General features: G+C 33.5%; 1 protein-coding gene across 1 annotated transcript; it reads right to left on the reverse strand.

The window, feature by feature from the left end:
* Window positions 1-630: 630 nt before the first annotated feature.
* On the reverse strand, window positions 631-2848 carry LOC149580490 (mitogen-activated protein kinase kinase kinase 20-like). The gene has a single exon (XM_089791383.1). It carries the CDS (start codon window positions 2142-2144, stop codon window positions 633-635), a length of 1512 nt encoding a protein of 503 aa, XP_089647509.1. The 5' UTR covers window positions 2145-2848; the 3' UTR covers window positions 631-632.
* Between the last annotated feature and the right edge of the window lie 13698 nt (window positions 2849-16546).

Raw genomic sequence — 16546 nt, forward strand, 5'->3', positions numbered from 1 at the left:
TAGTTTATTTTTTGTAAGATTCTGAATGGTGAATTTGGCAAATGGATACTCCTTACTTTTTAGAAGTCTTAAAATGTTAAAAATATCAAAATGAGTTAAAACTATTATTTATAGATTATTTTAAAAGATTTTGAATGGTGAATTTGACAAATGAATACTCCTTACTCTTTAGTTCTTAGTAGAATAGGTTCATCCTAAAGCTTGTGTTCTAATATGAAGTAGTTAAAAATGACTTTTGAATGAAAAAAAATCCTCTAAATTCAAATGATGAGATTTAATGATGCCAACTATAGTTTAGATCTTTAATAGAGTTTTGAATTGTATAAAGTTTTTACTTCATTTTCAAAAGAAAAAACACTACCTTGTAAATAAAAGGACTAAAGCTAAATTCGAAAAATGAGGTAGTTTAGTTTTTATTAAGCTTGTGCTCCAATGATGATTTTTTTAAATGTGATAAAGTTCAATAATATCAATTTAAAAATTATAACTTAGATCTTTAGTAAGATTTTGAACTGTATAAAGTTTTTAGTTTTTAAAACAAAATATATATACTACATTGTGAACAAAAGGACTAAAAGCTAGATCGGAAAAAAAAAAAAAAGAGGTGAAATTGAGTCGATAACAGGCATAGATCACCTAAGTGGCCGAATTAAATAAATTGGAATTAATGGCGACGTAAAATTACAACATGGCACCTCACACTCTACCGTGTGACCACCGTATCGCTGCCCCTCAACGGCTGTTTTGGGGCAACGTTGCTCATCATACACAAGATTACAAGAGCAGAGATTTTCTCGAGCAGTATTACATTCGGACAGAATTTGTGTTCTGTCATTAACAACGGTGTGCTGTACAGAATTTTCACACAACTCTTGAGACCGACCAATCAAAGGCTCTGCTTGAGCTAGATTACATTCCGGCATCCCCTGTTCTGCAGATACCTCTTCAACTAAGCTTCCATTAATAGATTCTGCCTTTTCCTCAGCAACTAAGCTTCTATTAATGGACTCTGCTTTTTCCCGATCGCTGTCTTGCAATCTGGAATTGGATTCTACTGGAATTGGTTCAGGAACATTTGAAACCGGGGACTTGGCTCTAACTACAATCCAGTCGCCATTGACGGAGCTTGAAACCCAATTAGGCTTCTCACAACCAGCAGCCAAGGCCGCAATTCTGTCCCTGGGAGAGGGCTTTTTAAGAGGAGCGTGCGCAGAAGATCTAGGAATGTCAAGGGCCAAAATAGGAACAGTGTGAGAAAGGCTAGAAGAACAAGAATCCCAATCCAGCCTCTCAAATTCCAAAGTACTGGTCGGAGACAGGGGAGCCCTTTTCACCTCGGAGCAACACTCAATCTCATGGAGAAAAGGATGATTCAACAGCTGCTCAGCAGTCCACCTCTGCTTCGGATCTCTCCGCAAGCATTTCTCAAGAAAATCCCGGCATTGAGGCGAAACACAGGCGGGCAAGTCCGGTACTTCGTCCGTGCATGCGATCCGGTAAATGGCCGCCAGAGGATTCGAACCCTCGCTCCAAGGCAACCTTCCAGTGGCCATTTCCACAACTGTGCAGCCCAGGGACCAGATATCAGAAGCCGGCCCCTGTTCCACCCGATTCAAAACCTCCGGAGCCATCCACAATGGCGTCCCCATCAAATCTTTAAACCCCCTTTCATCTCCCCTCATGGCAGATCCAAAATCCCCAATTTTCACTTCCCCCCCGGCTCCCAAAAGAACATTCTTGCCCTTAATATCACAATGAACAATCCCCTTCTTGTGGAGGTAGTCCAATCCGAGGAGAATTCCACAGGTGAATCCTCTGATCGCCGATTCCTCCATCTTTCCCCCGGAACTCAGAAGATCCGCCAAGCTTCCGCCTGGCATGTACTCCATCATCAAATTACAGACCTCTGCTCCATTCTGAAATCCATGATCTTTCCCCAAGCATCGCACAATGTATGGAGAATCCAAACCATTGAGAAGATTGTACTCATTTTCCAAACAAGAAACAGAATCTGCCGCCATGGATTTCACAGCAAAGAGCTCGCCATTAGACCTGCTTATGCCGAGACTAACTGTCCCGAAAGCTCCAGACCCAATAATGGCGCCCCTTACCCAGAGCTCCCTCTCACTTAAAACTCCCCCCATTCTGAGCAATTGAATCCGAAAAAACAAGAAAAGTGAATTGGTTTTGTGAGTTGTGGAATTGTGGGTTATATAAGAAATTGAATGGCTTTATGAGTTGTGGAATTGTGGGTTATATAAGAAATTGAATGGGTTTATGAGTTTTGGAATTGTGGGTTATATACGAGCCGTTGGTGTTGGCGTTGGTGTTTGCATTGCTGTCAATAGAAAGATTTGAAAGGCAAGGAACATGTTCGTTAGTGACCCGCCCAAGGTAGATATGGTGGCCGTCCGCTACAGCTGTTGTTGTTGTTTCTCGTGCAATTTCAATCACAATGCTGCTCAACAAACAATTGTTATTCCTTACAATCACTCCACTGGAAATTCGATTGCTGCCGCCACTCCAGCCGGCCGACTTCTCTCCGTGCGCCACATGGCAGATCCGGCTCTGTTGGAACATCACGAGTTTTTTGGACACGTCAGACCCCACTCGTGTGGTGCATCTGTGTTTTTGGTTTTACAATGCCACCAAAACCTCTGCCTCGTTGACATTTTAGTTGGCAAAAAGATAACTGAGAAAAGTTGACCGCCACCTGCCCCTTGCAGTTCAAGTTTGGTAGATGGTTTGGATACTTAACGGCATTGACATTGCAGTTGCTGACTTGGATTTTAAAAAATGTTTTAGCTTGATAGCTATTTTGTTTTCTTGGCGCGCACGCTCTGAAGAAATAATATGTTAACAATGTCGGATAAAAAAAAGGAAATCTTGTATTATGGGCCACGTCATGTAATTCAGTACATTTTCATCTCTAGATATTTTGTTGCTTTCTATCTGTATTCCCTCCACTTTTGAAAATTCTTCCAGTTAATCCCGACAAAATTGTCAATCTGTTGTTTTCCTAGTTAGAATCGAGGGAAATCGATTAGGTCTTATCGCCCCCGCCCGCCCTCATATAAATAAAGTAATGCTAATGCTTGTATTTGTTATGCTTGGATTTGTTGTGCTTGTAGCCATGTAATCTTTATTATATTATTGATGTTTTATCCTTTTTCGTTTTTCCTTCAATAGTTTATGTGATCTTTTTTCCAGTTTCAGTAAGAGATATTAAAGCAGTGACAGATATTGCTGTATTGGAATTGTAAATGGCTCATGTTTGTTTGTGATTTTCTCACTATGTAGTTAATTATAAAGATTTCAAAGCTTTGTAATAAACAGTGGATGTTATTTGTTTATTAGTTATTTTTGAAATAATTGAGATTTTTTTGTTAATTTGAATTTAAGAATTTTATTAGAAATGATTTTAATAGTTTTGGCGATATGTTCTCAACTTGTTAAGTTATTATTATTTTAAAGTTTTGTTATGTATAGTTGGCATATATGTTGATGTCATTTGTATGTTAGATATTTTTATTGTTTTTATTTATTTTATTTTAAGAATTGTATATTTAATCATTTGTATTTGGGCTTTGGCTTTGGTTGTTAAACTTTTTGGATTTAAAGTTTTGTCACTAATTAGTTGGCATGATATTTTGATGTCATTTGTTTATTATTATTTTTAATTGTAATTGTTGGTTTTTATTAATTTAAATTTAAGAGTCGTCTTATTTATAGTTTTCTTTCTTTTGGCTACATCATGTTAGATTACTATGACTTTAAAGTTTTAATAGTAGTGATATTTTGAATTTGTCATTCATTTGTTAGTTATCTTTTTAAAATTAGTATTTTTACTACTTTTAATATTATTTTAAAATGTGGATTATGCTTATTAAAAAATGATATTTCTCATAAATTATGAATATTTTTATTTTAAAATATTTTTATTATTAATAATAAAAATTGGATAGATAATTGGTTGTAGCCAAATTTTTTATATTGATAAAGTAAATTTCTATAAAAGTCTTGGTTTAAATGGGGCATACAGATGGGAAAGAACTCAAGAAGAAAATATCTTGTTGTAGCCCATCAAAAAAGTAAAAATCCTAACTTCTAACAATGTTTACATTGAGGTGTTAGATTTCCATAATAAATTATAAAAGTCAGAACATAAGAAAAAATTATTTTATGCTTCTTGAACCATCTGACCAACCCTCTCATAGCTTCATTTTGAAAGAGGAGGCTTCAATTTCTCTATCATTAGCAACTATTATTTCCATTGGTGACATATGGGATACTGATCCTATACCATAAAGCTTAACATGTGCATGTATATTACTAAAAGCACCATCCAATATATCTTAACATAATTGTTAGTGATCAAAGTCAAATAGTAATGCATAATATTAACCATATGAAGACACATATCATTAGTAGTAACACACTATATGTTATGATACAATATCATTTACATATTAATCCCTTTATTACCACCTCCTTTAGAGATAAAATCGTATTATTCTCATGTTGTAACCGCACTTGCCCTTGCTATTATGATATCTAGTATCAACTATAAATTTAGGAGCTTAAATGATTCCAAGGACATCAAAGAAAAATTAACCTTCCAAACGTCAATGTTATGCATAACAAATGCACTACTTAAATCATATTATTTGATATGAAAGTAGTCCATATATTTATTGATATATAAATGGATAATAGAACCTTAATTACTTTGACCAAATGACGAGAAGGAAAACTTTCCAAACAACTTTTTCTTGCTCGCATTCTAGCTCAAATACCAAACCTTTATTCTACATCTATATCTTAATAAAGAAGGATTATTTTTCTAGCTTTAATTTAATATATTGGAATTAAATGATTCTCCTTGTGATTTAGATCTTTGACCACTCTGCATAGATTGTCATTGTTATGGGTATGCGCAAGAATATGGTGTGCGAAAGGGGTATAAGTGGACACCTTTTTCCTGAACTCAAGTAAACCTAATCGTGGAAGACTCATTTGAGGGTTATGAACACAAAGTGAGAAAATGTGTAAAACACAAAACTTGTACTACTTTGAATCTAGTTTCTAAAATACTATGTTTTTATTAAAAATGGATAAGATTAAGAGGGTCAAACCCCACACGCACAAAAAAATTGCTCTTATTTTTTGCTGTGTAAAACACAAAACATGTACTACTTTGAATCTAGTTTCTAAAATACTATGTTTTTATTAAAAATGGATAAGATTAAGAGGGTCAAACCCCACGCGCACAAAAAAAATTGCTCTTATTTTTTGCTGAAATACATAACATGGTTGTTTCCATGCTCTCAAAAAAAAAAAATAGTTACATTTAGTATTTTGCAAAACCCTTTGGTGGGATGATATGTAAGAGTGAGATCTATAATTTGTGTATTTTTTCATAATTTTGGACATGTATTTTTTTCTATGATTTTTTGAAGTGACTCCATCATGAAATTCTAGTACCTCTTTATGCATTGGGCATAACTTGCATCATCATAATATAAAATTAACACTTTTTTAAAAAAGTGTATAGAATCAAGTGTAGAACAATAATATGTAATTTATTTTCCATGTGGTTAAGTAGATCAAAAGTTATTAAAAAAATGGTAGACATATGTTTGAGAGGATTGTCAAGACAACGATATAGAGGTTATTTGTTTGATCCTTCATATCCCATTTTTCTAAACTTATTCATTTCCAATATCTTATTTTGTAGTGTTCTGCACAAAAACATGTCAGCGTTTGGTAAATAAGATTTATCCCAAAATAACGTGTTTGGTAATTCCAACTCTGAAAAAAATTCTTTATATTGAGGTACTCATATCCATCTCTAATGTTATATTCACCACATTTCACACCACTCCATATGATTTTATCTACCCTACTTGCCATAGCTATTATGATATCTTTTAGGGTTATTCTTAAAGCTTCTATTTCATGTACTAGAAGATCCCAATTGTCTAAATCCTTCCACATCCATTTCAACACTAAGGATTTGGGGTCATATTCGATATAATCCTTAACGTTTTCCCCTAATTATTTAGTATGAGCTCTTTCATTTCTTGGAAGTTTCCAAGGTTGAGCTAATTAGTCACCTAACCACAACCCACCACCCCCCCCCCCCCCCCCCCCCCCAATGAGTCAACTTAGAAGATTTTTCTTCTTCCATCATTAACATCCTTCATTAATTATTTTTTTATAATCAGTCTCATCTTAGTAGGTGAGGCAATTTCATATTTTGGACCCTTTAGGTGGATTAGCTATTCTAAATAGGCTCATCTAATAGTGATTATCCCTATACTTGTGGTTAAAAATCATGACCCATTTGAAAGTAGGATTCTTGGAAAAAGTCAACATCAATTTTTTTGGGGAGAGCCCTATTTTATCAATCTTGAATTCTAAACCCTGTGCCACCCTCCTCTTTTGTTTCTAAAATATTCTCTCAATCCACTAGGGAAAACTTCTTTGTATTTGTGACTCCTTGCCAATAAAATGTTCTAAGCTTAGTGTCTAGTTTGGTGTGTATCTTAGCAAGGAGAGGAAGACATGATAGATCATATTGTAGACACCTAAAAACCTTTAGAAAATAAAGTATTTTATTTTCTGAAAAATTCCTGATGACATCATCATTTATTAATTAATCATTTATTTAATTAATTAATTTATTTTTATGCCATTAAATCCCTTTATCTTAATTAAAAATATTTAATTAAGGAATCCCTCCCAAAAATGTTTAAATCTTATTTAAACATTATTTCCTTATTTATTAATTATTTAATTAATAAATTGACCAAAAATCCTAAAATTAAAAAAAAATTATTTTTTGCCCAAAACTTGGCCAATTTCCTTATGACCAATAACCTCTTCCAAAATCTTCTAATCCTTCTTTAATTTCGATTAAAGGCTAATCCCATCATTTCCTACCCCTAATCCCAACTCAAAATATTTAATTAAGATTAAATATTAATCCTCATGTTTATTAAAAAAGTTTTAATAAATATCTCCTCAACCCAAACCCTTGAAATAAATAAAACTTTATTTATTTCCTAAAAATCTAATTTATCCTCATCCTAAGAAGTTCTAGACTCTTCTAGAAAGTCTTCATCCTCATCCTAGGAAATTCTAGACTATTCTAGAAAGTCTTTATCCTCATCCAAATTCTAGACTCTTCTAGAAGATGTCTTTAAACCTAATCCTAATCCCCTCCTAACCTTGTCACATTCCCTAAAAATGGGTTAAGACTTACTAACCCAAGCCAAAGTTAACAAATATCTCCTCCTTCACCCACCCTCATTAAATGCCATCCACTTGCCTATCCCTAAGCTAATCCTAAACCATCCTAATCCATCCTCTAATCATTTGCACAAGCCTAAGCAAGCTTAAAACCTCCCTAATCAAGTCCAAGTCGAAATTGCTCTCATCACCCTCAAAATATCTCAACCATAAAACTTTATGAAGTCCACTAGGTCATAAATGACTCTTACAAGCCCTTTTATTGCTCTTACAAGTCATTATGAGGGTCTTTATGAAGATTTTATCCCTTGAGCCTCTTTTGTTGACTCATCCTTCCCCTTTCCTCCATCCTCTCACCATGTGACATGTGTCACTCCTTGATTGGCTATAAGGAAGCACAATCCATGTGCTCTCTTCTCATGCAATCTGAGCCCTCCATGAGCTTTTTCCCATCCTTGCATCTTAGCCCTCAATCCCTCAAGCCTCTTTCCTATAAATTGGATCCTTCCCTTTTGCAAAATAACACAATCCATGAAGTAAAGTCATAATGCCATTTTGAGAAGCCATTTTACATCAAAACCATACACTCACATCCAAATTCCAACTCCATTTGAAGCCCTTTTTGAAGCATAAGCTTGAGCATACATCCTATCTATTTAGACAAAGCCACTCAACAAGAGAGCTTCTCATTGAGAGAGTCCATTAATGGCTCATATTCTCAATTGAGAGTTCATCTTAGTCTATCTTGAAGTTTATGAATTTTGTTTAGTTTGTAGAAGCTTTATTTAAATTTGGTTTCTATTAGCATACTAACATTGCTCATATACACATATATCATATAACATGTTATAGTTGATAGTATTGATTTGATTGTATTTTCTTTTTGCTCTTGTAATAACCATGTTCCTTTCCATCTTCAAAGTTTATTATCTAGTTTGGAAAGGACAAAATCTCATAGCTTACTAGATTGGTTACCACTACCTACTAGAATCCCTAAATATTTACTAGGCAAGCCTTTCTTCCTAAATCACAATGTATTAATTATTTCCCTTTCAACTGCATCACTACAATTGAAGAAGAATATTTCTAACTTGTACTGGCTAAGTGCTTGCCCTAGTGCTTTAGAGTACCAATGAAGTACATGTGTTTTATATGTATTTATTATTGTCTCTTTCCTTCCCCAAATAGTAGTGCATTAGTAGAAAATTGTGGATTTATTACTAATTGGAGATTGCTTGTGACTTTGAACCCTTTGATATAGTCATTTAACCGATAATTTTATATCCCTCCCAAGGGTCTCAACCATGTTATTATGAATAAAAATGGGGATATGGGATATCGTTGTCTTTAACTAATCAAATAATTTATTATATTCTTTTTTGATATTTAATTTTATTTGTGTGCTTGGTTTTGCATTATATTGTACCGAATGAATTACTTCTTGAGCTATGATTATTTCATCAAAAATTGACCTTTTAGGAACAAATCTAATCTTCTCTACAACAATAATTATATGTAAGAATACTTTTAACCTATATTCTAATGTGTTTGCCAACACTTTGTGTGCCATACTATATAATGATATGGGTTTATACTCATCTAAGCTTTCATATTTTTCCCTCTTGGGGGTAAGTGTTACAATGAAAGGTATTATTGATCTCTCTCAAAACCCTTTCAGTTTATTGCACATTCTAAGGCCTCTCCCATCTCTTACACTGTTAAGTACCATCATTTTTAGAAGAAGACTAGAAAAATGTTTGGACTTGTACCCTTATTTGGGTGAAAAATGTCAACTCCCAAAGTTTCCCTTAGGATGGATATCAACCTCTATGAGAAGTCTAGTGAGTGTGGAACAATTATTGTGCCTTGCTAGATGACCTCTGGGATTTTAGAAGCTTTGTGGAGGAGGGAGAGGTGTAGAAAGAGATTGATGAAAACTAAGGTGATGTGCCAAAACTTTTGACTATGTGCACATGATACCCCAATGTGGGATATTGAGGCACAAAAATGAATCTCTTCGACCATAAATAATTACTAATCTCTAAAGGATGGAACTCAAGACATAGAAAAAATCATATGATAATAAACATAAACATAAAAGAATGATGCATAGTCTTATCAATATTTATTCACATATGCATATTAAAGTCAAAGTTTTGTATAGAAGACATTCACAAAGAGGATGTGATTACAACAAAGATCAAGGGTCCCAAGAAACGATTGATTATATAGAGAATCTTCAAAACTTAGTTACAATCTTAAGGTATACAGAAAGAAATCCTCTCTATCTCACTAACAATTCCCAATTTGATCTCCTTTATAATGTTTCTCGTTTCCCCATTTTGAAGATCTTGAAATATGCCTTATAAGGAAGGGATATACTACTTAAACTTATAATTTCATTTCTAATAATTCCATGGAGGAATCCAAACAAGATGACATGTAAGAAACCATGATTCACTCCATGTGTTTGATAAAGAGAAGTAAGAAGGAACATAAGAACATAGGCTATTGCACACCAATCCAACTTAGAAAGTTTTGTAATGTAATCTATATATAGAACAACTGTGCTAGATCACAAACATAGATATACAAATGTATAGATTTTAACAATATGATGTAAATCCATACAAAATATGTCTCAATAATATCTAACACCTAAATCAGAATAAAATTGTAATGAGTTGGTCTCACCAAAACCAAAATGTATAGGGGAAAATGATGAGAAATACTAAGAAGATTAGTAAATTATGTGGAGTTCACTACACATTGGAATACAGACCCTCTCTTAAGCAAGTATGATTAACCAAAAGAATGAATGGGTGCTACTCTAGAATCTATATGAAAAAATATTTAGATTCCTAAAAAAATTGTTTTTTATTTAGCTAATCCTAACATATGCATTCAATTTCACAATATCTTAGTCATCCATTCATAATTATTAATATTGATTACAAAATGAATGCATATCTTATATATACATTTAATTAATTATCCTAAGCTAATAGTAAGTTCAATCATTATTCTATTTTAAAGAGACCCTCTAGAGTAGGGTTAACTTTAGGTGGTGTTAAAACGGTGGCCGACATTGATAAACACATGCTATTGTTGGATGCCTTGTAAACAAAGAAACAATTACGTAGAGGATGAAAAGTTAGTAAACTCCTTATTAGGTTGAAACGTTGCCTTCCAAGGATTCGTTATAATGATTTGAAGGTATGCTTTTCTTTGTAATTGGGGTTTCCAATCCTCATTTCTTTGGAAAGCTTAAAATTTTCAACTATTTTTATTTTAATATCAATATAATAACAAACTCATGCAAAACCTCCTTCAAAAACAAATCTATTTAAATGCATACCGTGAGTTTTACATGACAATAATTATCAATTGTTCTTTCAACATCATAATTGTGTTGGTGACATTCAATTTAATTCGTAGCGTGTTGCTTTCCTTGTGAATTATTACAAAAAGTAGCTTAGCCACAAATTATAGTTTACATTTGATTGCTTTGCACATAACATTTCATCTACTTACACGTTTCAATTAGAGTGTTATTCGTCTAGCCACATACTTCAAGAAATATGCACGTGTTCATAGTTAAGACATATAATTTGTTTTAATACATCTAATTTATGTATGGATTTGGAAGCCTACCTAAATAAGTGACATAAAGAGAATAAATTATTGAGGAGAGTGTTCTCTTGTATTACAATCTTTCATAGATATGAAACCAATCTCAAGCCTAAACTTGTCACCTAACTCCAATTCCAATGAAATAGCACCTTTAAAATCCATTTCAAAATTGACTTTGCTTCCACTTAGGAAATGAAATATTCGTTAGAAGATCACCTCGAATATTTTGTACTACATCAAATCTATCATGGTGGATAAACAAACAAACGTAGTCCACAAGTCCCTCCAATATTTCGGTTTCACAAATGAGGAGTCTGATTAATGTCGATTGAGTGGAAATTGATTTGGCCTACATATATCCACTACTCTTGTTTTTTTTTTTTCATAAATACCAAAATACGCATTCTCGTGCAATACGAGTTAAGTTGGCGTTGTCGTGTGTACATTCCCTAGGCCAAGAAAAACAGACGTGGAGAAAGGAGAAGAATATACCGACGTAACACATAGAAGAGGGGAATCTGATAGTTAGAATATTAGGATTCCCAAAAGAGGGCGATTGAAAGGAAAGGAAAGGAAAGGAAAGGAGGTTTTATAGTCCACGACACTATGCCATAGTTTTTGGGTTTACATATGGTGACAGTGATATGAGACTACCTCGTACTCTTTTTCGAGAGGCGCTTGGCGCTACAAATGAGGCATACATACCCTACCCCCCAGTGGGATTTGAACTTGTGACCTCTCTTTCAAGAGTACAAGTTCTCCACCGCTAGGCCAACTCAGGCTATATTGAAGAAAATAATTGAGTTAGAACAGGTAGTCTACGTCGGTATCATCCACCCATTTGACATTTAGTAGGCCAGCCATTTCCTAAAGTTTCGATTTATGAACGGCATTGGTTTGGATAAGAATGTAAGAATATAAGAATATGATTGCAGATACCATAAGATAAAAGATAAACTATTTAATAGATATTTGGAAAACTATTTAAGGCATAGGTTTGAATCAATTGCAATTGTGGACAATAAAATAATGGGTGAAATCAAATACTAATTTCTACATTTGCATAAGGGGAAGGTCAAATGTTCTACATAGCGTTAAAAGTTTTTCTTGAAATTTTCAATTTAATTGTTGTTTTCTTTCTTTTTTAAAGGTAATCGGTCAAAGTTTAGATTATTTATTATTCATTTTATTATTATTGTTAGATTAATTGTTAATATGTGTTAATCTTGAGTAGATTCGAATCTAAAGCCTCTTCGATGAGAGACCCACAATTTAGTCCTCTGTCTTGAATTGTTATTCTTGTGATGTAATTCTTCCGTGATATCAGTTAATTCAATATTACTAGTAATTGTATCAGAAGGAAATATAATAACTAAGCGATAGGAAAAAAACTTGCAATAAATATAGTTAATTCGAGAAGAGAATTGCCTCCAAAAGTGTATAATTAGTTATTTGATAAGGATAATCTATGAGACAAAAACTAGTGTCAAATGAAAACTATCGTGTTCTAGTATTTGCAACTTTAAAATGCTATTACAAGAAAAATGTGGATCAATTTTTTTTCCACAAACTAGATATTGATATTATGTACTTGATAAATAGATGTTTGGAGAAAAAACTTATATGCATTTTTTTGACAATGCTAAGTAGACCTTTTTCTAAAAAAAAATTCAGCAATAAAAAATTGCATACAAAATATGTTTAAAATATATTAAATTATCTTAAAACAAAAGTAACAAGGATAAACATCATGAAAATTTGTACATTTTATTAGTTTATAGTATTTTAAAATTGACATCAGAAATGACACTTATATGCAACTTAAGTTGAATAGTTTTTATTGTGTTGGTCATTTCCTTTATAAAAATGTGACACAAGTTTGTATATAGAATTTTTAAAAACTCTACTCCAATTAATTTCAAAAGAGAAGACAAGGTTTGTGTCAAGTAGCTCCACATTTGATTGGAGAATAATAGCATAGGAAGTCATACATTCAATTCCAAGTGATAAAAAATCAAGCATGATAATTAAATTAGACATTAAAAAGTATATGACACTTTGATTGGAGGTTTCTTTACAAATGTTCAAAAGCATTTGGATTTAATTAAAGAAATACAAAAAATTGATATATTATTGAATTTCAAGTCACTAATTCTTAGTTTTTGTTAATGAATCTTCATATATTTTATTTTTGAAATATCTCAAGGTTTAAAGAAAGGAGATCTAATATCACCATTCCTCTATATAATAATGGTAGAATCTCTAGGAAGATCTGTAAGAAAAAGAGAAAATTAGAAGAATTAGAATCACCAATAAAAATTTCCAACCATATCGCACCAACAATTTGCAAATGTCATGACATGCTCTTTGATTTTGGAGAAAACAAGACATAAGACAATTCAAAAACATCCTAAATATGTATTCTAAAGCATCAAGACAACGTATTAGTCATGAAAAACTTAGAAGCATTATTTTTTGTGAATCCTAGAAAAGCAACAAAGATAATTAACAGTTTAGGGTTCAAAGGGGAAATTTTTTCTTGCAAATATTTGGATATATCATTAGTAAAAGGCATTAGATCCACAAAACTATGCAAACCAATTGGTAAAAAAAAACATGGAATCGTGAAAAAACAAGATGTCTAGCATTGGTAAGAAGAGCCACCATGTTAAAATTAGTATTATTTTCACTACCTATTTATTAAATATCTTGCATACCCCTATCAACTACATTATAAAATAAAATGAGATCATTTGATTGATTGGGAATGGTTGAAAAGAGATATAAATGATAATGATTATACAAGAAAAAATATGCAAACCAAAAGAATTAGGGGACATATGTTTAAGAAACCAAATTATGAAAAAAGATAGCATTAAGGGATAAATTAGTATGTAACATGTTTAAATAACCACACTTAAAATTCATTGAAATATAATATAAATACTTAAATAGAATAAGTCTTTGTGAAAATTTGAGAGCACCAAATTCACTAAAAGGATATAAGGCATCAAACTTCATGATGAAATGTAAAGATTTGTTCATAGAGTAGCTCACATGGGACATTGGAAATGGACATAATATATCATTTTAGAGTTCTTCTTGGATAGGATACAAGACAATAGACAATATCATGATTTTATGTGTTATGCTTCTAGATAAGATTGTGTGAGTTTTTTTTATCATGAACATTTTGGATCATACTCAATGATCCATCATCAGGATGAGAGAGCTTATTAATAGGGCCAAAGTATTATTGGAACAAGTGTGGAGAGTGCATGTAAGTGGTTATGTATAAATACCTAGTAGAGTCCATCCTTGGAATGAAAATAGAAATCACTTGAAAATATCCCACTTCCAAGAGAAGATATAAAACCATTGGAATACATTCTACAAAATAAAAAGGTAGTAAATTCAAAAATAGTGAAGATAAATTGGTGTGGCATGGGACTAAACTAGGAGAAAGTAACTTTTGAGATTGATATACTTTTGCAATTAAGAAAAAAGAATCTGAAAGATAGATATACTGATACAACATTTTGGGGATAATATGTGCCTTCCAAAGATAGAATATTGACATGGGCAACATTATAGACTTGTAGCTTCATTGTAGAACAGTTTATAAAACTTAGGTTTGTTGTATGTAATCTAGGAGTGTCCTCTATAAAAATTCCATGTCTTTCTTAATTCCCTTTTAGCTTAAAAGTGTTGGACATGGTTGTACGATAAATTAGGGTGGATAAATTTCTTACCCAATTACATCACGAGTCTTAAATTTTTGTGTAACATACCCTACTAATTCTACCTTGAATTTGTTAGTTTTGATTCAACAACATTTTGTCAAACAGTTGGTGTACAAAGTCTGATTTATAATTTCTGAGTTCTTGTTCAGATGTTATAATACTTCTCTGCCAAACAATGACCATATGATCTGAAGAATAGCAAGGACAAATATCTTGGCACTTGAACACTACTACAAATATGCAATGTAAAGAGTTCTTATGGACTGATCGTAAATGTTCCGTACACTTATTCCTCTATTCAAGATATACAAACTTCATATAGCTGTGTACAAAAGTGACTGAGTTTGTAGTGCAAAGACTGTTACACAGTGACTGAATATGCAAAACTCTTTATAATTATGACACCTATACATTCATTGAACTATTATAATCGGGTGTAGAAGAACCTGGAAATAATATGATCGCTGCTGTTCGAAATTTGAGGATGGATGTCCAGTTTAGCAACCCATCTAATAGCTGCTCGGTTAGGGTATGAAATATGACCTCCAAGTACACAGAATGAGGATTGTTCATGCGCACTATTCACATGCACTGTAGCAGCACTGTTTACCCACAAACCTGCTCCAAATCTCACCTCCAAATCTGCTGTCCATGCTGTTCAATGTCTGCAATGATATGCCTTTGGAAATGGAACAATTTCAATCTTACCTGTAGCTGAAAAATTGAAGCTGAATGCACACAGTATGAAGCTAATAGATCTTAAATCCCTTGACTCTGTCTTCCAAGAGCGAAAGGATTGTCACCAATGGAGGATTTCGTCTCCAAAAGCCAGCAACCAAACCAACCAAACTAAGCTTGAATTCATCAATCTCTTCATATCTCCACACCCCATTCATGGCTGTATATAAAGTCCTCTTAGAGGGTCGACCCCCACTCCACAAGCAATGTGGGATTAAATCTCATATTTGCATTTTAATATATTGTTTCCATTTATCACTTTAAAGTCCCAAGGAGATCATTTGGTGTCCCACTCTTGGGCACACATATAAATACAAAATATAATAAAGTAACCTTATAATATTAATTTAATTGAAGTTACTTTATTAAATAACTTCCGGCATTAAAATTCCATAGCAAATGATCTCGAAACACCACAAATGATAGCTTGTTAGAAAGAGCTAAGAAAAACACATCCAACCCCATCATCAAAATTATCATCCGGCTAGCCTGGCTGACTTACTAAAAATAGTAAGTCACATTGTAAATGCCTCCAAACGAACTTAGTTGGCCCCAGAACAAAATCGACTAGGCCAAAACACCACAAGATCCCGTCCATGTCCTTGTTAGCCCCCGAGACCACATAGAAGTAGGCTAACGACAACATATATCCAAACTGGTTAAACAGGGGACATTACAGTCCGCCCCTCTTGAAATTGCTTGTCCCCAAGCAATCTCAACTCTGGATGTTGAAGAACCTGCTCTGCCTCCCATGTTGCATCCTCAATAGGTAGGTTCCTCCACTTCACTAGGTACTCCCTGATAGTCCTCCTGCGAAGCACCCTCTCCCGGGTGTCAAGTATAGCTTCAGGAACCAAGATAAGCTTTCCCTCATCATCGAGAGGTGGCAATACTACTGAAGGCACCACATTGTGCCCCAATGCCTTTTTAAGGCGTGACACATGGAACACATTATGCACTTTACTGTCTGCAGGCAGTTCCAACTCATAAGCTACCTCGCCCACTCTCCTGATTACTCTGAATGGTCCATAGTAGCGCGGTTTCAATTTCTCTGTTCCACTCCTCTTGAGAGAGGACTGCCTATACGGCTGTAACATGAGGTACACCATGTCTCCCACCTCAAAAGACCTCTCAACCCTGTGCTGATCAGCATATTGCTTCTGCTGATTTTGTGCCTT

Source organism: Cupressus sempervirens, chromosome 1 (genome assembly GCF_028749045.1).
Source record: "Cupressus sempervirens isolate cs-2001-9-10 chromosome 1, ASM2874904v1, whole genome shotgun sequence".
NCBI lineage: Eukaryota > Viridiplantae > Streptophyta > Pinopsida > Cupressales > Cupressaceae > Cupressus > Cupressus sempervirens.